At 46.3% G+C, this 25,334-nt stretch overlaps 3 protein-coding genes across 7 annotated transcripts; all 3 read right to left on the minus strand.

Moving 5' to 3' along the window:
• Window positions 1-446: 446 nt before the first annotated feature.
• On the minus strand, window positions 447-5,304 carry LOC133920887 (protein BTR1-like). 2 transcript variants are annotated; one of them, XM_062365489.1, is made up of 8 exons: window positions 5,064-5,304; window positions 3,324-3,562; window positions 3,155-3,267; window positions 2,671-2,864; window positions 2,253-2,368; window positions 1,277-1,402; window positions 865-926; window positions 447-788 (listed from the first exon to the last, which is right to left on the minus strand). In XM_062365489.1, the coding sequence occupies exons 1-8, from the start codon at window positions 5,158-5,160 to the stop codon at window positions 701-703; spliced, it is 1,035 nt and encodes a 344-aa protein (XP_062221473.1). In that variant the 5' UTR covers window positions 5,161-5,304; the 3' UTR covers window positions 447-700. The 2 variants fall into 2 exon arrangements, with proteins under 2 accessions (XP_062221473.1, XP_062221474.1); XM_062365490.1 differs by having other exon boundaries at window positions 3,155-3,255; window positions 5,064-5,301.
• A 1,606-nt stretch (window positions 5,305-6,910) lies between these two features.
• On the minus strand, window positions 6,911-18,610 carry LOC133920888 (silicon efflux transporter LSI2-like). Of its 4 annotated transcripts, none has more exons than XM_062365492.1 (4): window positions 18,207-18,604; window positions 16,694-18,000; window positions 8,260-8,449; window positions 6,911-7,521 (listed from the first exon to the last, which is right to left on the minus strand). In XM_062365492.1, the coding sequence occupies exons 2-4, from the start codon at window positions 17,843-17,845 to the stop codon at window positions 7,253-7,255; spliced, it is 1,611 nt and encodes a 536-aa protein (XP_062221476.1). In that variant the 5' UTR covers window positions 17,846-18,000; window positions 18,207-18,604; the 3' UTR covers window positions 6,911-7,252. The 4 variants fall into 4 exon arrangements, 3 of the variants coding, with proteins under 3 accessions (XP_062221476.1, XP_062221475.1, XP_062221478.1); XR_009910175.1 differs by adding an exon at window positions 7,680-7,769 and having other exon boundaries at window positions 7,435-7,521; window positions 16,694-18,610; XM_062365494.1 differs by adding an exon at window positions 7,704-7,769 and having other exon boundaries at window positions 7,435-7,521; window positions 16,694-18,610.
• Window positions 18,611-20,290: 1,680 nt separating this feature from the next.
• On the minus strand, window positions 20,291-24,515 carry LOC133920889 (uncharacterized). The gene is made up of 3 exons (XM_062365495.1): window positions 24,097-24,515; window positions 23,667-23,942; window positions 20,291-21,849 (listed from the first exon to the last, which is right to left on the minus strand). Exons 2-3 carry the CDS (start codon window positions 23,775-23,777, stop codon window positions 20,677-20,679), a joined length of 1,284 nt encoding a protein of 427 aa, XP_062221479.1. The 5' UTR covers window positions 23,778-23,942; window positions 24,097-24,515; the 3' UTR covers window positions 20,291-20,676.
• Between the last annotated feature and the right edge of the window lie 819 nt (window positions 24,516-25,334).

Here is a 25,334-nt window from a genome sequence, read left to right on the forward strand (position 1 = left end):
TTATCTAGCACATACAGTGGACGCTCGACACATAATCTGCCTTTCTTCCGCATGTATGTAATGTAATGTAATGTAACGCTGTAAAGAGAAAGCGGAGGAATAAGGTGGTGGCATCCACGCTTTCGCTCGGGACTTTCCACGCAGAATAGGAAAGAGCTTTCGCTCTCGTCCCATCAGGCACCACGTCGTTCGCGCCTCCTGCATGGTTTCAGTGACTCTGTCCATCTGACCGCTCCGAGAACTTGCTTGTTCACTGTCCATCTGACCGCTCCGAGAACTTGCTTGTTTCTCATCATCGGTCCAAACTGAAATGCAGCTGCAACACACATCTACCGAACGAGGTCGAAAATTCATCAACAGCAAAGGCAGGCAAACCGATCGCCACATTTTTCTCTATCGATGGTCTTCTGTCCTCGAGCAATTGTCAAACTACAAACAGGCAGCACTAGTACACAAGCGTCTTGTTATGGAAATAGTCAAACCTGATGAAATATAGCTCTATTTAGAAATTAATTCAAACGGTGCAGCTAATCAACTACAGTTTACTAGCATAACACAACCGATCGGACACAATAAACAACAATTATAACAACTTAAACTTCTCGAGCTTTGCTAGGGGAAAAAACATCTAATATCTTGGCATCAAACATGAGCTCGGTGGCATTCGGATGCATCGATGGCCTTCTTCGACACGGTTTTATCACCTCTCTGAATTGGCTGACACCCTCTGCATGATCATGGACTCTGCAGTCTGAATGGCTTCCGATGTTCCGGTAATTGTCACTTTCCTGCACCAGTAAGTAAAATTAGCAAAACAAGACTTTTAAAAGCATGTTACAAGTGCCACAGGAAGGGGGTAGATACCTGTCAGATGTCCCATCTAGGAAGTCACCCCTATCTGATATCTTGATCCTAGCACCACTAGCCTACATTTGCAACAAATAGCAAGCGGTCATTAGATGAAAACAATGAACCTGACTGATTCTAGTGCATCAACACCAAAGGCAGCAGCGGTTTATTCCAAAAATCTTAGTAATATGGAAAATATTTTGTTTTTAAAGTAAAAAATGACAGCATAGAATATTTACTTTATTTAACACAATTACTTCTCGTAAGGAAAACTATTTGACCAAATGAGCTTTGAGAGGGCAACAGTGATATGTAATATACAGTGAGATACGTCACAATGTTGCTCATCTGGTCACCTAAGATGCTGCAGAAATAATATACCTTTTTCGTAAACCCAAATACCCAAATGCGGTCATATGTACGGTACCTGAATGATCTCTGTTATGTTCCTTCCGGCACGACCTACAACAGCACCAATGTGTTCATCGGCAACACCAATGGTGAGTGATTCTTGACCATCATTATTAGCAGGTGATCTCATAGGTGTACTGGGCTGCAAAATTTCAACAGAAAATCATTAGAATTCAGATTGATCCACTGATGTAGATATTTCAAAAATATGTAATAATTCAATTGTAACATTGAGTGCACTTGTGTTATGCTTTCCACCAAAAGCCACACTTTTCACAACATGTACAACATCAATGAACAAAATGTAACATGACATTCACAGAAACCACAATAGTAATTCAAATAACTCAGCATACAAGCAGTCTTACCAAGTTATAAAATACATTGATATAACTCTATGGCGTAAAAACATTAGAAAGAAGGGTAATCAAACTGGAGGAAAATAACACATTGAAATTAAATAACATCAATAGTGTATCGCGTCAACATCATTTTAGAATTCCGTCGCAATCTGTAATCATGACAAAGACTAATAGCGCCACGAAAAATCTAGCAAGATATCACCTTAAATTTATGAGATCTCCAACTTGTACAATAATAGTTTTCCTTCTTGGAATTTCACTGAGTTGGTTCGAAATAGAGGTTTTAAATACTTACAGACACATGATATGGTGGCAGTGGCACTGGCCAGAGAACAGTATTTCTGTTAGATAGTATGACACGCATCACCCCCTCCAACTTCTCCTCTAGTGCATGACAAAAGAAAACGCAGGCACAGGCCAGAGAACAGTATTTCTATTAGATAGTATGACACAAATATCAACCCGCTCCAACCTCCCTCCCTCTCTAGAGCATGACAAAAGAAAACACAGGGTAGCTCAGTTTCAACACAGATTGACTGAATGCAATCATCACGTATATTGCAATGCTGATATGGAATAAAAAAAGCTCACACGAGTGAGATGCAGTTATAATTCAGAGCAATCACTAACCTTGTTTTGGTACCTTCCTCCAAACCCATTAGGTCCATAGTTCACAGTGTTATTGTATGGTACCTGTGGAATCATATACCCAACAGGAACAGCAGGGTAGCTTGGGAAAGCAAGACCTAACATTTTGCAAAGAAGGAAATCAGTCACGGTGAAAATGATTACACAATAGCTTAATGGAAAATTCATGCTAAAAGACCCTGACTGGCAAATGGTATGCCTAATCCCACATGTCAATATACACAAGCATGCTCTGCTGTAACTATTTTTTTAAAGAAATGCATGAGACCAGCCAGTGTGAAATGCAGTATATAAATTCCTCAAGACTGATTCAAGAAAGACATCATGATGAGACATTTTCAAATAAGCAAACCCAGTTGGCTTGTGGTAAGATCATGTAGAGCGAAATGCTAGGATTTACCTGCATATGGAAATGGGGAACTCAAATTAGGTGGGTAGTGAACATCCTCAGATAGTTTCTTCAATATCAAATCTATTGCATTCATCTGATTTTCGAAGGTTCCTGTGACAGTAACAAGCCTATCATGCAAACCAACATAGTTGTTATCCTGTGGTGAAATCTTAATTCCAGCGTGTGATTCTTCAATAAAAGACCTGAAGAGGAAAGAGAACACAACAACTTTCAGCATCCAAAATACCATAAAAACAAAGAAATATAAATACATAATAGGATATTTGGGACTATGGAGAACAAAATTTACCATTCAAACAACCAGAAGAGTATTAGGAAAGGAATATGTTTTCTACTAGAGTCGTATGGTTAGTTTGTCCATATATGCTTTACGGTATCCTTAGATTTGACCAACTTGTGAAATCAACAACCATAATGGGAATAGAACTACAGATAGCATAACAAATTACAGCAAGTATATGATGAGGCATACTTGATTGTTGCTCCACCTTTACCAATTATTCCACCACAAGTGCTGTTAGGAACTACAAGTCTAACTTTAGGTCTAACTTCAGCTTCATTGAATTCTTCGCCCTGAGAAAGTAACTGAAGAATATCAATTATCAATAATCAAACAACCATTTGCAAAATAAATGTTCTACCTCAGCTAAAAGTTTCTCAAGAATCAGCTCCATGGCCTTCATCACTTCATCAAACAGTCCAGAAACCATGATGATTCTGTCATTTGTACCAGGAAAAAACTCATTGTTACGTGATAACTGAATACGAGCTCCAGACTGGGACTGAAACTCATTAATAGTTGATCCACCCTTGCCAATAATACATCCTGCTGCCGTATTAGACACCAGAAACCTCAAATGTGTTGGTTTCTCCTTGTCATCTGAGGAGAAACATCATTTGCAAGTTCAGAATTGTATGCAAGGAAGACAAATGTCAATAACTATGCCACTATGAGTTTATTCATTAAAATTTTAAGTAAAATAGCAGAAGTGTGGCATGATGCATACTTAAAACTAGTAATCACTACGTATTCCAAACAACCTTTGCTGCGGTCAACTAATTGAACGAATTTTCAGTACAAAAGCATGCCTGTAGACCTAAAAGTATTTAGAGAATGAGCTTGTTTCACATGTTTCCATGCGAATGCTATTATTTATGTGCAAGCATAAAAACTGTACGAGACCTATGCATCGCATTTCCTTCAGTATACTTGGTGTTTGATACGTATGTTATAAAAAAAGGTTACTTCTGTTAAACTTCAACAATTATAATGGCATGAAACATTGAGCAAGTAACCTCAAATCACTCATGAAACAATGGATTGATGCAATCCCACGCTGTACTGTACCCTCAAACTGTATTTACCTAATATATTTTCAGAGAATCAATGTACACTGCAAACTAAGTAGTATCGCACAGAACTTTTAGCTGACGAAATTATTCCATATAGATGGGAAGAAAAGAGTGAGACTTCCAGCTAACTCTCCTTCTGGTGGGTTGGTATAGGCTACCTGAAACACTTAACTCCCTATGGACAAGTGGACAGGGCACATTCAACAAGAGTACTATATGACCATAGAAGCAGTCCCAACTACTGCATGTTCACAGACACCCCAAGTACCAAGGTGTAAGCATCACTAATTACCATGCCTCACACACGTGTCTATTGCCCAAAGTACTTCCACTGTGGAATAAATTAGCTCCCCTTTATTTCTTAATATTAGTTATTCAAGCTAGCGGGTTGGTTCAGCATTGTAGATTATTCCATCGTTACAAGATGAATTTGGCAATCTTCCCATCCAATGACTTTGACGTAATTGCAACAGGACCATAACCGAAACTTTTCCTTGAGCAACGAACTCAAATAGTTTACAACATGAAGCATATATTCATACCGACTCTTAGTGTTTAGAAGATATATATGAATCGCGCCCAACCGTTACCGTCCTACCTGAAGCTGCAATGCCAATAAAATTAACCGCACCACAACACATGAGATACATATACTGCTACCGCATCAGTCACCAAAACTGGGGCCATACACATAACATAAACCAGCAGTGAATCAAACGTCCCATGCAGTTCCAGTGAGGTTAATTAGAGACGGCGAAACAAACTGATGCTAGGGCAAACCCGTAAGACCGACCCTTGGAACTCTATCTCCATTACACAGCGCTGCGCACAGCCCAAATCGTCGTCCACTGCTAGCGATGTCACATTATCATATCGACAAAACAAACAAGTGCTCGCAGATCTCCGGGTGCGGATGCCCAGATCTCGCGGATCCGGACGCAATACATGTGGGCACGCGTGCGCAGGATCCATTTTCAGATGCGGAAGGGCTAAGCTGTGCGTGTGACAGAGATAGATGGCTCGGTTACCTCCTTCCTCGGAGGGTTGCTGCTGGGGAGGGGAGCGTGGGGCGCGCTTGGGGGCGGATTCCGGCGAGGAGGCGTAGGGGGAGCCCGGGGCTTCCATCCTTCCTTCCTTCCTGCGGCGGCGGGGGGCGGAGGCGGAGACGAGGCAAACTGGATCGCTCTGGGCCTACGCCATTGATTCCAAGGGTTCGGCCGCGAGGGGTGGGCTTTTGTGTTGTGACCATCCATCCATCCATCCATCCATTGGCCAGGCCGCAACAACGAGATACTCGCTGCCCACTACTCAGGGGGAAACAAAGTTTGAAACATGTAAATTTCGTAAACAGCAGTCTAAATATTGCGCAAATTAGAAAAAAATTGTGTTTAAATGGGTCTTACTTCTTAAGTTCTCCGACTATATAAGGCAGGGACACAGATATGACCGGATCAAGTCAACAAGAGCAGCAGAAAACGAAATAAAGTACAGTAATTAGCGTGTTTGCCTTAGCAACTTGCGCCTTCAGATATCTAAAGTCGTGAACCCAAGTCTAGTTGGATAAAAACATCTATTGAAGATCCGCAATTATAATAATCTCTTACCCGACAAGATTTTCAGTAGTAGATACATATAAATTCACCTTATTTTTAGGATTAGATCTATCCACATCACTGTACTTTGTGGTTCTAAGAATAATCAAGGTAAAAAATAATATAGCGATATTATCTAACTCGGAGATCTAAACCTGTGTAACTATACGTCTCTTTGTGATACTCTTAGATAACTACCCTCGTGTATCTCTATTTTCATTTATATATTACCGATAATCAAGTATAAATTCTCAACACATACTATTGGACCCGCACCTTGACTAGATTACCGACAAAGAATAAACACCTAGTCGAATTTAGATGGCTAGATTGTATCACTAGAGCACAGGATACCACGCATCACACAAGTCGACGACTAGTTGAATACAGGGAAAGAGAGATTTGGATTTGATTACTCTCAGTCACAGCAACACAAAGATCAAACTCCTAGCACAAGCAGTCTAGGCAAGCTAGGACTGCTCACCAACAGAAGAAGGAATCGACCCAAGCCCGGATGGATCTCCACTCCGTCCAGTAGATAGCGGGGAAGAGGAGGGTGACGACTCTCGACGAGTCAGTACTTCCACGGAACGAAGCTTGGTTTCTTGTGTTTCGTCACCAGCTGCGAGGTCACCGACAGTGAGGCGGAACAGATTAAAACATCAAGAGAGTAAACCCTCGAGTCGAGTCCCTTCCTTTCTCAAGTTTGCAGCTTTTCAATTTTGCATCTAGGTCCACGACAGAATGAAAATTTTACAAAGAGTCCTACGGGTCAATGACAATACGGGTTTAAGCAAGGGGTATTCCAAAAGTCTTGTCCAATTTGTTTGGAAAAGGGTTCTTGGACATACAAATCTTTGTGATTTCAGTATAAATTTCAATTAAATTCTAAAAAAAATCCCCTTCTTCCAAACGGGTCTGTAAATATGTGGCCTGTACTGAATTAGATTATTTAGATTTCAAAGACACTACAATGAATTCCCTGTCCCCGACACTACCATCATGCTCGCCGACGAGGTGGAGGTACTAGCCATTCAGTAGGAATGGGGCGTGGAACACCAATAAATATTTGTGGATCGACACTAATACAATTTAATTAACTAATTACTCATTTTGATCTAATCAAAGTAACTAATTATTTAACTGGGTTAAAGTAAAATAGATCTATAGATCGCTGCACACCCATTCCACCATTCAGACAGACAGAGGAAACACACAATTTCCTGATTTCGAAACGTTGCAAAATAACTACTCCATCCAAGGTGGCATGCTCCCTCCCGATCAAAGAAGAAAGACAATGGCATGCACTTCACTCGATTCCCTAGCTGTAACATTATTCGACATCGACATATCGGACTTACACGTAGGATGCTGAACATATAATTTACACCTTTTTATGATATGATACCTGCTACTCCAACATGTACAACCTTTTTCAATACTAAAATGTACAACTCAAAATGCCGCCAAGCAAGCACCCTGATATCTGTGCTTCGTCATTAGGAGGCAACAGAAAGATAATCCCACAACGAATCTTGTACAAATCCAAACGACCTGTGACGACGAAAATTCACAAAATTTTTCTAGACATATACATATTGGCACGCTCTTCTTTGCTCCATTTTTCAGTAGCTTCTGATGAGCAGCAGCCCGATTCCTGTGACAATGAGCGTTGCCGGGAACCCGAACTGGAGGTGGCTGAAGAAGGAGAGGGTGTACCCGTACTGTTCGGACCTGCGCGCTTGCTCGCAAACGATCAGGTTGGCGGCCGAGCCCAGGAGGGAGAGGTTTCCGGCCACCGTGCTCGTCCAGGCCAGGGTGAGCCAGGCGTTGGTCTCTGCCGCAGGGGATATTGCCGCTGCCGAGGCCGCCACACGCGCGCCGAGCAGGAGAACTGGAGGAAGCACAATGCAGGCTGTCAGATATATTCTGGTGCAGGGAAATGATACGAATGAATCATGAAATGTACAAATTGTTATTTAGAATGATGGACCACCGAAAGAATTTAGCACCGGATATGCAGTGCATGGAGTAAAATCTGCAAGTGTTCACCAGATGTTTTAAGTCACAACTCACGAGTCTGAAGGTCTGGCAAGCAGCTCATAGTTCAGAGTTCAGACTTGGTCACAGAAATTGCCCCAGCTGACAACCAAGTCATGTTGTTGTTTCATGTCAGTCTACGTTGAATTAGTTGAATGCAGACATTGTGTATTTGGAACTAGCCCAAAAAAATGTGTTGGAAGCGTGAAACCAGTGCAGGAAAACAGATAGTAATATTAACCCATCAATTTTCGGATGTTGATTCAGAATTTAGACATTACGTTCATGTAGTTCCACACTGTTATTGCATTGGGAGGTTCGAGGAAAAGATGCAATCTTTTGTAAGCATTGATGGAACCTTAGGGAAAGCTCAAAGCTAATTTATTTTGAATAATTTTACACTCCTCCCATGGCTACTTGTAATTGATCAGTCATAAGTATGAAACAAGTATAAATATCTTTTCAATTGTATTGCTACTTCCTTGATATTACAACATGTGAAGTTGTGCTTGTTAAATTTCTGAATGCATTTAAGCAGGTAAACTTCAATGGAACATGCATACTTGCAGGTAATGGAAAGGGGAGGACATACCGGTTGGAACATTTGACGCCACATTAGAGAGGAAAAGAATGACCAGGGCAAGAATGGCTGTTCCGCTCGGTGTATCGATTCGTGCATAGGGTTCCATGAATTCCCACAATGCGCTAGGAATGCCGGTCTTGTTGAAGCCATCCACAGTAATGAACATTCCACAGAAGAAGAGCAACAGTGGATAGGAAACCTGAATTTTATTTCAGCAACACCACAATAAGCATTAAGCAATAGTCTGGTATACACAACCAACACTGAACTGTAACAGCATGACCATTGTGTGGTCAAGGTAGTCATGCATATACTTTGCAAACTGTAACAGTATGGTATCCAAGATGAACACCAAACTACTATCACTCTGATTTGACAGCCACGGTTGCGAGACAGGTATCAGTATGCTACACAAGGAGGTCAAGAAACCAACAGAAATAGTGTATGAATTGGTTTAAAGAAATCAATGCCAAACTAGTTTGCTACTCATATAAAGAAGAACAAGAACTAGTATAAGAGTGGACTGGCTGTAACAAATGCACTGGAAAAGGTATCAAGTTTCTATTTTTCACATATCTGGCAACAGTTCAGCTTCAGACAATTACATGGAGTTTAGTGTCAAAGATAGCATGTAATCTCTATTTTTGGTACATAGGATATGTATGGTATGCCATCCTATCACCTTCCATACTTTGTAACCTTTCCCAGTTATTCCATCCGGGAGTCCTATATATTTATTTGGCCAGGCACCATTTGTGCCATGCGCTGCACATTACCTCTCCTCTGTACTTCCACATTTGCATGGTGTCAGAGCTTCTCTGCTCCTCTCCCTTCCCTTCCTGCTTCCGTTGCCTTTCATGGCTACTCACTCCGACGAGATCGGCCAGAGCGCCCAGGCTGATGACGCCATGCGTGCAACACAAACTGCTGTTGTGACAGGCACGTTGATGGCCCCCATGCATGCACCTACCATCCAAACTTCTTCCGCTCCGGTGGCCGCCGCCCTCAGCGTCGCAAGCGTTAAGATGCACGTACCGGTCACCCTTGACATGAAGAATCCCAACTACACCAAGTGGCGGACCTTCTTCGTCGCCTTCCTCGGGAAGTTCGATCTGCTGCCCCACGTGCTCGGCCCCGTTCCCTCCGACGCCAGCATAGGGACGTGGACACAAGACGACTTCGCCGCCCTCACTGCCCTCTACTGCTCCATCTCCAGCGACGTCCTCGATATCGTCATGGAGCCGGATCAGTCGGCGCACGAGCTCTGGCTTGCTGTCGAGGCTGTCTTCCGCGACAACAAAGAGACGGGGATCATCTACCTCGAGACGGAATTTCGGAGCCTCAATTAGGGCGACTTGTCTGTGATAGAGTACTATCGCCGCCTCAAGAATCTCGCCGATGCCCTCCGCGATCTCGGTGAACCGCTCTCCGACCGCACGCTCGTTCTCAACATGATCCGCGGCCTCAGCCCAAGCTTCTCCAACCAGGTCGAGCTTCTTCCTCTGCAGGTCCCTTTTCCCAGTTTTGCTCGAGCCCGATCTTCTCTCCTTCTTGCCGAGATGCGACACCCTGTCGCCACCGCCGGGGACACCGTCCTCCTCACCAGCTCACCTGCTGTTGTCGGCTCCCAGACCCACTCAACCAACACCCAAGTCTCTGGCCGTGGCAGGGGAGGAGGACGCGGCGGCGGCCGTGGTGGACGTGACGGACGGTGGCGCGGCTGCGACGACTCCTTCGGCAACAACGGCGATCGCAACACTCCGAGCGCCGCACGCCCGGGCGGAGAATGACCGGCCACCGAACGCGCGCCACCTACGGGGCCGCGTGCGTCTCCACTGACCGGCCCCTGGATGCTCTACAATTCGTGGGCCGCTGCACCATGGGTTGCTCCCCAGCCCTGGACCGCTTCCTGGCGGCCTGCTAGTGGGCAGGGCCTGCTCGGACCTTGACCTAATTTTCTGCCTCAGCAGGCCCTCACAGCTGGTCCGTCTGTTGACACGGCCAGCCAGGCGTCATGGGATCAAGCCGGCCTCATTAGTGCCATGAACAATCTATCCATGCAAGCTCAGGCTAATGGTGGATCGGTAATGGATTTGGGTGCAACCTCTCACATGGCTTCGAATGATGGTATCCTCTTTTCTTCCCATCCCATTGATTCAGCCACCCATGTCACCGTTGGTAACGGTACCTCCATTCCTGTTTCTCATATCGGCCGTACTATATTACCCTCTTCATCTACTCCCTTTGCTATTAATGATGTTCTCATTGTTCCCTCTCTTATCAAAAATCTTCTTTCCATCCGTAAATTTACTCGTGATAATAATTGCTCCATCGAATTTGACCCTCTTGGTTTTTCTGTGAAGAATCTACGTTCATGGACCATGATACTTCGCTCCAATAGTGACGAGGACCTATAAACCATTCCGGCCGCCGCCCGTCCACACCTCCTCTTCTCGGCCACTTCATCCTTTGACATTTGGCATCGCCGCCTTGGACATCCTGGTCGTGACGTCATCCACCACCTCTCCAATAATTTACCTATCTCTTTTCGCCATTCGGACTTTTCCACTTGTCATACTTGTCGCCTAGGGAAACATGTTAAATTACCCTTTAGTTGGTCTTCTACACTACTACTGCACCGTTTCAGTTACTTCATTGTGATTTGTGGACATCCCCTATTCTTAGTAATTCTGGTTTTCGCTATTATCTTGTCACAGTTGATTTTTCTCATTATTATTGGTCTTTTCCCCTGCGGCACAAATATGATGTGTTCAATATTTTTCAGACTTTTGTTCCCTACGTCCACACCCAATATCAATTTCCTATCAAATGTTTCCAAACCGACAATGGCCGAGAGTTCATCAACACCGCCCTCCTCTCCTTCCTTCAGGCCCACGGCATCCTTATGCGCACCTCCTGTCCTTACACCTCGCAACAAAATGGTAAAGCCGAACGTTCCATTCGCACAATTAATGATATTATTTGTTGTCTCCTCTTTCAAGCATCCATGCCTCCTTCCTATTGGGCTGAAGCTTCCGTCGCCACATATCTTCTCAACTGACGGCCATCCCAACCTATTGCCTTCCTCTCCCCTCACGAGAAGCTATTTGGTATAGCCCCCGATCTCACACATCTTCGTGTTTTCGGTTGTCTCTGTTATCCCAACCTATCCGCCACCACCAAACACAAACTAGCTCCTCGCTCATCTGCCTGCATCTTCCTAGGCTACCCCAACTTGCAAAAGGGATACCGTTGTCTCGATCCATGCACTATCAAGGTTATTGTCTCACGGCATGTTTTATTTGATGAAGCTATATTTTCCTTTGCTACAGCATCAGCGGCGCCGTCTCCAGCTGATTTTGGCTTCTTGGGTGACCCCATTGACGACGACGCATGCGTGGCTCCCATTGTGCCATGTGCACGACAAGTTTCTGCGGTCCCGACGGCGACTCCTGGGGCTGGCCCCGTGCGGCTCCCTCCTGTTGGGTCGAGTCCTCCCAGCCCACCTGCCCCACCTTGGCTCACTTAGGCCAACCTTGGGCGCTGGGGCGCCATCCAGGCTGGCTGCGACTGGGTTGACCCCATCATCTCCGTGGTCTCCGCGGTTCCCTGTCTTGGCTAGGCCACCACTGCCGACCGCTGGTCCACTTCTTGCACCACATAGGCTTGGATCGCCTGGGGCACCTGGGTCCCCGCGACGGATGCCCTACTCACCTCCCTGGTGTGCGCCAGGCTCGCCTCCGACTCCCTCCAGTGCATCACCAACCCGGCCGCCCACTCCGTCTGCATGCCCGGCTCCCAGTCCCCATCACATGGTGACTCGCGCAAAGGCCGACATTGTCAAGCCTATTGAGCGGCTTAATCTCTCTGTCTCTTGTGATGCAGCCTCCCCGGTGCCTAAGACGTACAGAGTCGCCCTTGCCGACCCTCATTGTATCGTGCCATGCGCGAGGAATATGAGGCCCTTGTGCACAACAAAACTTGGTCTCTCGTTCCGCACCCGTCCGGTGCGAACATCGTCACCCGCAAGTGGATCTTCAAGCACAAGTTCCATGCCGATGGGTCCCTCGCTCGTCACAAGGCCCGTTGGGTGGTTCGTGGCTACTCCCAGCAGCCCGGTGTTGATTACGACGAGACATTTAGTCCCGTTGTCAAGCCAGCTACCATTCTGTCATCCTCAGCATCGCCGCCTCCAAGTCTTGGCCTATTCACCAGCTTGATGTGAAGAATGCCTTCCTTCATGGTCATCTTCAGGAGACCGTCTACTATCAGCAGCCGTCCGGCTTTGTCGACTCCACCCAACCCGACTACGTCTGTCGTCTCCACAAGTCACTCTACGGCCTCAAGCAGGCTCCGCGGGCGTAGTATCAGCGTTTTGCCACCCATGCCTGTTCTCTCATCTTCACTGCAGCTGTCTCTGACCTGTTTGTCTACTGTGACGGGGCGAACATCGCATATCTGCTCCTCTACGTCGACGACATCATCGTGACGGCATCCTTGACACGCCTCCTCCGCCTTCTCTCCGACATACTCCACCACGAGTTTGCCATGACTGACCTCAGCGACTTGCACTACTTCCTCGGCATCTCCGTTCAGCGTACCATGGCTGGTCTCCATCTCTCTCAGCGCCAGTACACAATTGATCTCCTTCATCGTGCTGGCATGGTCGAGTGCCACCCGACGAAAACACCAGTGGACACCAAGGCCAAGCTCTCCTCTTCGTCCGACGAGCTACTTACCGACGCCACCGAGTACCGGAGCCTTGCTGGGGCGCTCCAGTACCTCACTCTCACACGGTCTGACATCACTTACGCCGTTCAGCAGGTGTGCCTTCATATGCACGCCCCGCGGGATGCTCACATGTCTTTGATCAAGCGGATTCTCCGCTATGTCAAGGGCACCTTGGACCAGGACCTCTTCATTCAGGCGTCCCCTGCCTCCTCCCTCATGGCTTACACCGACGTTGATTGGGCTGGCTGCCCGGACACTCGCCGATCCACTTCGGGCTACTGCATCTTCTACGACGACAACCTTGTGTCTTGGTCGTCCAAACGCCAAGCCACTGTCTCCCGCTCTAGTGCTGAGGCAGAATATCGTGCTATTGCTCATGCCGTCGCCGAATCTTGCTGGCTACAACAGCTCCTTGGCGAGCTGCATGCTCCCCTGCGCTCAGCAACTGTGGTCTTCTGTGACAATGTGAGTGCTGTCTACTTGTCCTCCAACCCCGTGCAGCACAAACGTACGAAGCACATCGAGATCGACATTCACTTCGTTCGGGAGAAGGTCACCCTCAGCCACGTTCGAGTTCTCCATGTGCCATCCTCTCATCAGTTTGCCGACATCATGACAAAGGGGCTACCGGTTCAGCTTTTTGCAGATTTTCGGTCCAGTCTTTGCGTTCGGCAATCCGACGCTTCAACTGCCCGGGGGGAGGGGGGTGTCAAAGATAGCATGTAATCTCTATTTTTGGTACATAGGATATGTATGGTGTCAAATCCCTAAATTCCCCCCCCCCTTTCCTCTCTCCTCTCTCTCTCTTTCTCTCTTCTCTCTCTCTCCCCGTGACTCGCTGTCCCATCGCCGCGTGCAGCGCCGCTCGCCGTCCCGTCGCCGAACCGTCAGACCTCGCGCCCCGTGCCCGAGCCTCGCGCCCCGCGTCGCTCCGAGCTCCGCGCTGCCTCGCCCCGCGCGCCGCTCCGAGCCCCGCCGGCCGCTATAAAGGCCGGTGAACAGTGCCTTCTTCCCCGAGCCATCTCGCACACCCTCTCTCGCATCATCTCTCTCTCCCGAGCTCTCTGTGCCGCCGCCCTATCTCTGTGCGCCCCGCCGCCGGTGAGCCCCCCCGGTTCCCTCCTCTCTCTTCCTCTCCCCGAGCGTACCTGGGCCCCCTTTTCGTCGCCGGTCGCCGCCGTTCTCCGTCGCCCGGCCGCCACTGCCTCTCCGCGTCGAGCCGCTCTCCCTCCGGTTGCCGCCGCCCTCGGCCGGTGCCCTGCCGCCGCTCTCCGTCGGCACGGCCCGCCGCCGCCCCGTCACCAGCCCGTCGTCGCGCCGCCGCCGCACCAGCGCCGCCGTCGCCCCTCTCTCTCTCCCTCTCGATCCTCTCTGTGCCCGAGCCGGCTCTCCGCCCCTCTCTGCTCTCTCTCTCTCTCTCTCTCTCTCTCTCTCTCTCTCTCTCTCTCTTATATTCCTTCCCCCGGTGCAACTGACATGTGGGTCCGATTAGAGCTGAGCCGACTCCACCGAACCGAGCCGCGAGCCGAGAAACCGAGCCCACCGACAGCAGCCGAGCCGAGCCCGAGCCAAGCCGAGCCGCGAGCCGAGTCTAGTCCGAGCCGACTCAGCCGAATATTCCTGGAATATTCCCCCCTTTTCTTTTTCTGAATTTTTCTCCCGGCAAAACTTCCAAAGCCCGTTTCTCCTCCGTCATAACTCCGTTTTCGTCGATTCTTCCACCGATATTCATCTAAATTCGAGATCTATCCAATCATGTCAATTTCATAATTTTTGTAAATTGTTTGGTCATTATTTTAATTGTTTGATTGATTGTGCCTTTGTCGTTGTTGCGACTTTTAGAGGAAGGAGCATTCGAGGACGACCCCGAGGACCCGGAGTTTGAAGGAGCAGGCGAGGACTTCAACGAAGGCAAGTCCTACAACCGTTGACCATATTGATCCTATGTTTTTAAACACAACCCGTAGAGCCATTGTTTCAAATAATAGGAGTATGCATGTTTAGATTAATAGTTATGATTCTTAAAGAAATGCTAGAATAGTTATAACCCAGCTTGTTTATCCCATGCCTTGTCATTGTTACCATTATTCAGTTGAAACCCTAGAAGATTCCCAACATCAACTATAATGATTGTTTGGAAGATTGCTTGTTTACTAGTATGCTTAGGATTGCTTGCTCAAAAGAAAGAACTAGATCATTTACATATGATAATCATGCTTTACAATGTGAAGTGGTGTGTGCTTGGTGCTTGGTGTGTGTAAAACTTGTGTTCTTGGGAAAACTCTAGAGTAGTGTTGACGAGGGTGAGTAAGGTGCCCCACAAAGGTGGGAGCCACCTTGGAGCAAGGTTCGCCTTTGTGGTGTTCTTGCTGGGAGACTCTTACCTCGGTCATATAAGGACCGGTTCGCTGTGACATCTCACCTAGTATCCACTCGTACAACCACATGGCCTGTATGGGCAGGACTTGACCTAACCCCTCTGACTTAGTGCGGTACCCACCCGGAGGCCGGTAGTGGCAATGGGGACCAGGAGAAGACTTGGGTAGTGTGTAGCTCAAGATCCGGCTGGTGATATTGTTGAGGCTAAGTCAAGCCTTGGGATTGCTAAGTGATCTTTCCCGTAATTCTTCTAAAGCCCCTGGTATCTTAGTGCCCCATGGGTGGATATTGTGGCTTCGTTGTGAGGTCGTTACGTCTCGTTATGACGGCTTCACCAGTTGCTAAGGTGAGAGCCTGTGCATATCTTGTGGGTAAAGTGTACAACCTTTGCAGAGTGTTAAACCTATCCGGATAGCCGTATCCTCGGTCAAGGACATGCTATGATTTGGTCACAATGATTAGCTTTTTGGCGTGAGTAACTCCTTGGCGTGTGAGTGGGCTGTGTGCCCATGTTTTCTAAAAGAATAGTTTTGGCTTTGTGCCCTAAGCCTCCTGGACTGTGTGTCCGCTGGCAAAGTCTTGTGGGAACTGGCGGGACGGGTGTACTTCCCCCAGGGCCGTCAACTCTCATAAGCTCAACTTACGTATTTCTCTTGAAAGTGTTTTTATTAAAAGTTAGTCTTTGCAAAATGAACCCTACACCAATAAAACTAGCTTTCCGCAAAATCTAAAAGACTCTACAGCCTTACCCTTGAACTACCCTTAAGCATCTAATTTCTCCCCTTGAGGTAGGACTTGCTGAGTACCTTATGTACTCATACTTGCTAATTGTGGATCCAGATGATCCAGAGGCCGACTTCGCCGAAGAAGGAGATGAAGATTAGAGAAGTCGGTTTCGTCTGCACTCAAGCTACCTGTAGGGCTTGGGTCGCTTTTGTGTGTTTCCGCTGTGTTTTGAGGGTTTGTAAGATTATGCCTTCGGGCTTCTATTGTAATGAACTCTGTATTATGCTTTATTATCGTATTTATCCGATGTATGAATATGATGTCTACTTCTGTTGGAGTTCGTGCGTAACAGCTACTGATCCAAGGACTGGTATGAGTTACACGAGATGACACCAAAAGAAGGGTCCGACATATGGTATGCCATCCTATCACCTTCCATTCTTTGTAACCTTTCCCAGTTATTCCATCCGGGAGTCCTATATATTTATTTGGCCAGGCACCATTTGTGCCATGCGCTGCACATTACCTCTCCTCTTTACTTCCACATTTGCATTCAGGACTAATACAGTAAGTGGATCATGATCGAGTAATAACTGCGAATGTTTACCTTCTCGAGGCAGGGGCGGGCATCCTTGAAGTCGAGCACGATGAGCGCGAGGGCGGCGGTGATGGCGCTCCACGACATGTTGAGTCCGAGCAGCAGCGCGACGAGCATGCCGAGGGTGATGACGTAGACGCACGTCTTCCAGAGCTTGCTCTTCCATGGCTCCATGGGCACCTCCTTCTCCTCCAACGACCAGAAGGAGTGGCCGTCCTTCCCCGCCCCGTTCACCGCTCCGACTGCCGCGGCGCCACCGCGCCTGTGGTGGATGCCCTCGGTCAAGGCAGGCAGCTGCTGCTGCTGCTTGGCGGAGTCGTCGTGGTAGCCATTGCCGTTGGTAGCTGCGTCCGGCTTGACGGGCTCGTGATAGTGATTCACCTCACTGCCCACGGCGTCGGAGCCCAAAGATGAGGTTCCCGGGCGGTGGGAGCGGGGGTGCGACATGGTGGCGGGCGAGAAGCGGTGCGAGGTGACGTCCTCCTCCTCGACGACCTCGGTGGGCACGGCGACGACCACTTCGGTGGGCTTGCCGCCGTCAAGCTGATTCCAGTAGAGGCAGAGCAGGATGGCGGCGTTGACGACGGAGCCGATGAGCGTGGCGGGGAGGATGCCGAAGACGAACTGGCCGAAGGAGATGCCGCTCTGGACGGCGATGACGAGGTTCTGCGGGTTGCCGATGGGCGTGGCGGCGGAGCCGATGTTGGCGCTGGAGGCGAGCGCGAGGAGGAAGGGCTTGGGCGGCAGGTTGTTCTGCCGCGCGATCTTGAGGATGAACTCGGTGAGCACCACGCAGCAGGTGTCGTTGGTGAAGAGCGCCGACGCCAGCGCCGACACCGCGCAGGTGCGCACCAGCAGGTCGCGGCCGCCCTGGCTCCGCCACGAGAGCAGGTGGCCCAGGTGCCGGAACATGTCGGCACGCTCCAGGTAGACGCTCACCACCATCGTGCCGAAGAGCAGGCCCAGGATCGGCAGGTCCACCGCCGCGTACGCCTGGTCGGCGCTCATCACGCCCAGCAGCACCATCAGCATCGCGCCCAGCAGCGAGCCCGCCGTGCGGCCGATCGGAAGGAACGGCACCGCCGGGAACACCGCGAGCACCCAGAAGATGGCGAACGCCGCAGAACCCAGCGCAACCTTCACCGCAGGCTCCATCGCCATTGCTGTGCTGCTGGTTGATTTCAGGTCAACCGAAATGGAATTGCTTGCAAGCTAAACGTTCGACTGCAATTCTTGCCCAAGAGGAATCTGAGGAAGCACAGGGTGGGTGGATGGATGGATGGATATACCTCTGAAGATTCTTGCCGCTCTATGTCCTGAAACCGAATGTTAGATCTAGCTACGAATTCTCCAACAACAAATCTGGAAAACCGTAACTACGCTCTGTAGCCTAAGCTCCGTGTACTGCTCACTGAGCTAGTAATTGGATTGATGAACAGCAACAAGAACAAGAGGAAGAATCTGGAGGAATTGGAGCTTGCTAGTTACCTAGTAGCCGCATAGCATACATGAGTACACATACCTCTATTCTCTCCAGGAGCTTCCAAGAAATCTACAAGAATGAAACAAAGAAACTACGAACAATTGGAGCAATTCTTTGATGGGGGGACTGCGTTTGGGCAGAAGAGAACAGCCAGGTAGGATTATTTGTTGAAGGAACACATGACATGGGATTCTTCCAAAGAGGCAAATCACACACTTGGCAAGCTCCACATGGCCTCCCTCCCTCCCAGTAGGTTGGGTTGCCCGGTTCGATATTTTGGCTCTCCTCTCCCTACCCCAATGATGGGAACCGGATGATGTCTACACCGAGAGGGGAAAAAATGCAATTTTTATTCTGTTTGCAGAAAATTGGTTGGCGCATGCAGGCTCGCCTGGCCGCGGTGTGCTCACCACTTTACATGGCCATGAATGATCACATGAAGAGAAGCACTGCTGCAATGGAGGTCGATAGGTCTTGGACCATCTGTTGGATCCTAGTCACAGCTGGAATATTTGTAATTTTATCTTAATCTTGCAACTTATCTGTGAGTTTTTGACAGAGAGTTGATGTCGAAAGAGGTTAATTATGCTCTTATATGAAAGACTGTGACTTGGCAGCGATGATCTACTACCACATACTTCAACTCTACAAGGATTCAATCCTCAATTTTTCATATCATTGCCACATGCTATTATTGAAGGTAATCCACATGCAAGGTTCATATAATCAGATGCTTTGACAGAATAGCATGTCTAGAGAGAGAGAGGTCAATTATGCCGTGACAGAGATTGGCTCTTACCGATGAGTTTTTTTCTTTCAAAACATGATGTACTGATGTCTACAGTGGTAAATAAATTACGCTCTTACCTGAAATACTTTGACTTGGTAAGGATGATCCACTGCCACAAACTACAACTACAAGGATGTCACGTTCGTATCACTAATATTTTGACAGATTAACCAGGTATAGAAATAGAAGGTACTCCATTCACATGCCAAGGTTCTAAATACTAGTATAATCAGACGCTTCACCGATTGGACTGTCGAGTATTATTCTACTACCGATGTGTGGCATCGGATTGGAGGTTGATCAGTGCTGTCCGGTGAGCCTCTCAGTTTCTTAGAACTCGTCATGTTTTAGCTGCTAATATCGGCATGCAATGATTGATCAACGAGAAAAAATAACACCAAGGTGGGGCCCTACGACAGAGATGGAGACGGAGACAGAGGAGCGAGGTCGGATTAAAAGCTCACCGGCGGTGAGGCGAGAGGGGGCTTAAATTATTGATGGGAGGTGAGGGGTTTGGTGACGGATCAACGTTACCCGCCCACGGCTCAGCTTGTCTCATCGCCTCTCCAAATTTCTTGTTCCCTTAATCACGCTCAGCTCGTTTTGTTTATGTATATGCTTATTTTTTTAGACTAATCATTTATTCTATAATCGCTTATTTATTGGGAGAGATAGAGAGCTCATGGACAATACTATGATCTTCCCTGTTTCCTGTTGCATGCGTTCCTCGCTTTCAGCTGTACATTGATTGATGCCGACTCCACAAACAAAATATCACAACAAAATCTTGCTACTTTAACTTATACTACTTGAACAAGTATAATTTAAGCTCGAACTATGCATAATCTTGTTGCGATTGGCCTTCCTAGCATACAACCTGACACGAGTCTAGAAAGATTTCTTTGTTATCTCTGCATTACTCATTCTGATGCGTCCCTTTACAAGCATCGGGGTCACGAACTCATGATATTTAGCAGCATTATTGCCCGTCAGCCTTTGCCAAATACGTACTCAACTACTCGTGACCTTGATGTAATCCCTGGTGGGGTCATCTCCCTGTCATCTTGAGCTCCTGACTGCACAATGTTCAGCTCTGCTGGGCCCTCCCGTCAGGATTTTTTATTTTCTTTTTCTCTGGTTCCTAATTCTGCATCTAGAATAGCTACTGTACAATGTAAAACTACAACGACGCACAGCAGTGATCTAGACGCATGATACAGTCATGAGCTTCACCACAAAGAATAGCTCAAGATGGCAGGTTACTGAATTATCATAAGGGTAACATATGTGAAAGCAAAATGAAGAAACAAAACCACCAAGGATTATCACAGGATAGTATCAACAATTTCATTTGATTGCTAGCAGCAGAGAAAATAAGGGGCGGAGGGTAATCGCTGACAGCCTCTGGCAATACCGATGAAAGGAAGAGTTCTACCCTTTTCACTAGTTTATTATGTACAAAAACAGCACCGGTTTCAAGATACAACCGACCGGACACCACGAGAAGTTTTGCGGTTCATAACCAGAGACTTCAGAATCCTGCGGTTCATACCATGATATTAGCTGGGCATTGAATTACTATCTAATTTCGAATTACCACTAAGAATCACAAGTTTATCATAAGTTTGCATCTCACACAGTTATATCTGCGAAACTGAGCATTGTAGAAGAAGCAAAAGCTCATTCCTTCGTCTTGTAAGGTTATGGTCAGTGCAAAGGTTAGCTGACCCCTGGCTGTGCTACTGGGAAGAAGGACCAGCTCTTTTTTGGCTCCGCTGTGATCCCAGCAACTTTCTCATTTGCCCACCAGTCAGACCCGACGGTTGGTTCCACATTGGTAGCATCAATGTTGTTGAAATTGAATTCTTTGGCCATGCGAAGGGACAGCGAGCGCCTTGCTTTCTCAGGCAAGTCATGGTATGTTTCGTCAACGTATAGCCCTGCCCTTGTATCACCAGATTCTCTGTGGAGACCACCATTATTGGTGGGTGCAAGACGAAAAGATGATGCGTTAGGCTCCCCAGAAATAGCAGTTTTCTTCTCTAGGCAGCGCGCGACATCTTCTACAGTCAACTCAAATGACACCCGATGATCCATAGCATGATCATTGTGTTGAAGTCGGGCAGAGAAGTCTACAACTGGTACAGCTGCTGTAATATGGCCATCCAAAAGGGAACCACCATTGCGCATATGGCGAGGTATCAACTTCTGTGTTGCAACGCCCTCACCATCCAATATCTTTGGTGGCTCACAAATTGGGAATGAGGGGAAAGCGCAATATGGGGAAGCCTGCGTCTCAGGGTCAGGGAATGGGGAGGAAGTGCCAGAACAACCCGGGCTTGGCGATATCAGACGCCCTATTGGGCTATCTGGGTAATTTGGGTACGACTGAAGATCACCCCTTTCACCATTCTTGCTGTTGTTGATCGAAGTCAAAAGCTTTGCATATGGAACCTCTGGAGAGGAAGGGGTGGTCAGATGGACAGATTCCGGTGGAGGAGTGAAAGGAGCAGTTGATGGTTCAGTTGTGAAGGCTGAGAAGACTGGAGGAGAGACTAGCTGTGTCTCATGTGCATATGGCCCAATAGCAAAGATGGATGGTGGCCCTGTGGGGGATGGAGAATTTGGTGAGAGTGACGAAAAAGTCGGAGTGCCGACCCTTGGTGATTGTGCAATAGATGTGGGTTCTGACTGGAGGAAAGAAGCAGGAGAGGGTGGAGGAGCAACAAAGGGGAACACCAGAGGCGGTGGGTGGTTTGGAATTTCTGCTGCAGGTGCATCTGTCCTCTGAGGTGCAGGTTCCGGGACAAGGGCAGCATGGTTGATGCGCCGGCCATTCTTCTGAGCTCCAAAGCAGAAGTACATGCTCAACCGATCAGACCATTTCCTTCGCTGCAAACAAACAACAGCAGTCAACACAGAAAGAAAGAATAATTCTGGTGATAATGTGCAATCAGGATTAAAAATGATACGATTGTGCTTTGTGGTGTAAAAGTCCATAAATGAACATGGAAATTAACAAGTATGAATTGAAGAGAATCAAATGAACGTGTGTAATCATTTTTCAGAGTGCAGTACAATGTGTTCAACTCGTCTCAGACATATAATTTCTTGGCAAGCAAATCAAACGCATATGTGCTATTTAGTTGCAGCTAACCTTAAAAGAAAAGCAAGTGTAATCACCACAGCTATTCAGCTGCAGAGAAAGAAACAAGAGGGAAACTGTACTTGTGGCAAAAAAAAGAGATAGAAACCACAGGTTTTTTTAAAGAAGTTCTAAAATCCACCATTGAGCATCAATTGCTATTACTTAAAAAGGAAGGTTAAGAGATACTTTATTATTTGTAATGTACAATCCATGAAATGATTGTCAGTTCTGCAGCGCCTTATTTTTCACGAGTATGAATCGCAGCGCCTTATTTTTCAAAAACAGACAAGCTGGAAGAGGGGATGAAGGCCCAAACAACAGCATGTATTAAAATAAACAAGAGTAGTTAAGGTTGGAGATTAAAAATAGAAAGAAATAACTGGTGGCATGTGGCCAGCAAAGAAAGATTCTTTTTTGTCCCATCTAGTCCTCCAAATAACTCAATTTGGATGTTTCAACTATTCACATTTCTTTCTTAAGGATTCTCTTGTTCTTTACAATGCCATTTCCATGCATAGTTTCAGTGCTGATACTATACAAAGATGGAACTCTTTACATGTCAAATGTAGTACTCATCATATAAAGATTTTTCTCTAGGAAAAAACAGAGCATGAGTTGAATTTCGAAGAAAACACTAATCAAGGACTAAACTTGGTTTCATTTCTGTAGTATTTTTAAAGAGAGGTGCTTGTGCTTTCTCGTATATTAAAAAAAAATAACAAAAGAATACAAACAAGTCAACTAAGTGAAGAAGAAAACTTCCAGATTTTCCTTCATCGATATATTAAACGTGTTTTTCTCTTAGAGTGGATGTAGAGATGATTATATCAACATTTTATAATAAAGCTGCATCTATATCACCAAAGATATAACAAGAACACAAATACTATCGCTTCACTTTCTAGGAAGAATCCTGAGACTATAAAAACTACCATTCGGATGCAGAAAACTAAATCCTAGCTAATATGTGTTAAAATTTGTTTCCCGTCTAAATCCAAGTTTCTATTGAAAAAAAATTTATGGAAAAGGCACTAATTACTCAATCTAGTCGCACAAAACTGTTGTTTCGGACATTGACATGATCCCCAAAACACAGCTTTGACCACTGTGATATATGTATAAAACTAACCTAGTAGAAGTATAATATTATGCAAGTACTATTGTAGAAAATCTACACATCGATGTTATCTGTCCAATCTATATGATCAACAGTTTATTGATAACCAAAGTTTAGAAAGTCTAACTGCACGTATCACAAAATGACATTCTTCAGTTACTAGATATTCCGAACTGCCACAATGCAATAAAAAGCCTATCGAAAAATACATGCAAGAAATGCTAGCGACACGTGCTGCATGAGATGTAATTTTCTTACAGCACATGCAAAGCCACACAAATAAGCCGCCAAGGATGGTTAAACATAAATGTGCAATGCATCTACGAAGCTATCACAGCTACACAATCACTAAGGGAAGCTGCGTATGTTATCCATGCAAGAAAATCATGCAGGACATGATTAATATTGATGAAAAACCATGCAGTTGGGTTTTGAAGCACAAACCGGCTCTGCGGGAGGTTGTGTGCGGCTCTCCGCCGTGACAATGGCGGCGGCGGCCGCGTTCACTGTATCGACAGTGTTGTGCACAGGCCTCATCTCGCCCGTACTCTGCATCTAGCAACAAGGAGCAAGCACACGATCCTTTCCACTCGAAAAATCAAATCACACCTGACCTATGAGATCTAAACTTGTATATGAAAGAAACATGGTTCAGTCTGCTTAATCGATGTAACCCCGGAGTCTGGATCACTTCCACCAAACCAAAGAGATCAAATCAGCCTGCAAGGTAGGAAGCTTGTGCTTTAATCAAAGAGGAACCATCCAGGAAATAGATAACCACAAATCCAAATCTTGCACAACTTGGACAACAAAATTCCCACGGAGCGGCAGGGGCGAACCCCCGCAATTTATGAAAAAAATACGGCATCCTCACCTTGGGTTTCAAGTCGTGTGGTGTGAACCGAGGTGGATGGACCTTTCACGCTGAAGAAGAAGAACCTGATCGGAGCGTGGAAGGATCGGTTACAATTCAGATTAGTAGGGTACGGAGCAGCAAACAAAACCAAAGATTTGGAATCGATGGCTCGCAATCACATCAAATAAAGGGAGAAGGCCTTCTCCCCCGGACAAAACAAAACCAACTCCAAGCAAGCAAGGAAGCAAAGTAGGGTTACTACAAGCAAGCAAGGAAGCAAGGAAGGAAGAGCCGAGAGGGGGAGATGAGAGAAAGGAAAGGTGAGAGGAGGGAGGAAGGAAGGGGAATTTCTTGTCCGTCGTTACAGCGAGTAAGCAAGCAACCAGTGGTGGAGGGCAAGAAAGACGGACACACCCTCTGCCTCTGCCTCTGCCTCTGCCTTCTCGGTACAGTTAACCTCTCACTAACTAGAGTTACCATCTATTCTGCTAATACGTGGCTAGAAAGAAAAATTTATAATACTCTTTACAGAAATTTGTTTATAAGATCTCAATTTATATCGTATTTTTTCTGATAACATATGTATGAGATAAGAAAAAGAATATGGGTCTTGATAAGTGAGAGGTTTTTGAAAGATCCAATCTTATAAACTTTCCTTTCCTGTGTCTCCACATATGCATGTACGGTAGACTTAACTAACTAGAGTTACTATAGTTAACCTCTCACTAACTAGAGTTACTATCTATTCAGCTAGTATATTGTAAACTTTCGTATACAGTTAACCTTTTGTCTTCCTCTCTCTCCACTCACCACCTACATTCATCTGGGGCAGGCAGCATAGGCTTTTAGAGAGTTCACCATACGGTACAGCTTTGCAGAAAAAGAGTTGGCTCTTCTTTTTCTGTTTTGTTCCGTGAGAAGAGATAGATGATAGTATTTTATTTATGAGATGTTTGTTTCAGTTAACATCGTGAAAAATAATATATAAATTTTGGATTGTAAAAAGCTAAGATTATACAATTTATAGAAATTAGTGTAATTTAGATTGCTAAATTATTACAATATAAATTATAGTCTAAAATATTTATTTCAACTTACAGATTATAAAATACAATCTAACTATTGCAAGCTAAAACATAGGAAGCCTTAGACCAGTCAGATGGCATGATTGACATTTATTTATTGACCCGTGAGAGTGGCTGGGCAGGTGAATGAAAATACTTCAACTCTATAGACACAAGGGCAAATTAGTAAAA

The sequence above is a fragment of the Phragmites australis genome, chromosome 6 (genome assembly GCF_958298935.1).
Source record: "Phragmites australis chromosome 6, lpPhrAust1.1, whole genome shotgun sequence".
Taxonomy (NCBI): Eukaryota; Viridiplantae; Streptophyta; class Magnoliopsida; order Poales; family Poaceae; genus Phragmites; species Phragmites australis.

What these genes read in the sequence shown, in the direction of transcription:
- LOC133920887 (XM_062365489.1), bottom strand. Translation starts at nt 5,160, where the DNA reads ATGGAAGCCCCGGGCTCCCCCTACGCCTCCTCGCCGGAATCCGCCCCC. An exon ending in GAGGAAGGTACCAAAACAAG is followed by an intron (nt 1,403 to 2,252) that starts GTTAGTGATTGC and finishes GAAATTTTGCAG; the next exon opens with CCCAGTACACCTATGAGATC. An exon ending in CTAGATGGGACATCTGACAG is followed by an intron (nt 789 to 864) that starts GTATCTACCCCC and finishes TTACTGGTGCAG; the next exon opens with GAAAGTGACAATTACCGGAA.
- LOC133920888 (XM_062365492.1), bottom strand. Translation starts at nt 17,845, where the DNA reads ATGGCGATGGAGCCTGCGGTGAAGGTTGCGCTGGGTTCTGCGGCGTTC. An exon ending in CCCGCCCCTGCCTCGAGAAG is followed by an intron (nt 8,450 to 16,693) that starts GTAAACATTCGC and finishes AATAAAATTCAG; the next exon opens with GTTTCCTATCCACTGTTGCT. An exon ending in GGCGTCAAATGTTCCAACCG is followed by an intron (nt 7,522 to 8,259) that starts GTATGTCCTCCC and finishes TGCTTCCTCCAG; the next exon opens with TTCTCCTGCTCGGCGCGCGT.
- LOC133920889 (XM_062365495.1), bottom strand. Translation starts at nt 23,777, where the DNA reads ATGCAGAGTACGGGCGAGATGAGGCCTGTGCACAACACTGTCGATACA. An exon ending in CACAACCTCCCGCAGAGCCG is followed by an intron (nt 21,850 to 23,666) that starts GTTTGTGCTTCA and finishes GTTTGTTTGCAG; the next exon opens with CGAAGGAAATGGTCTGATCG.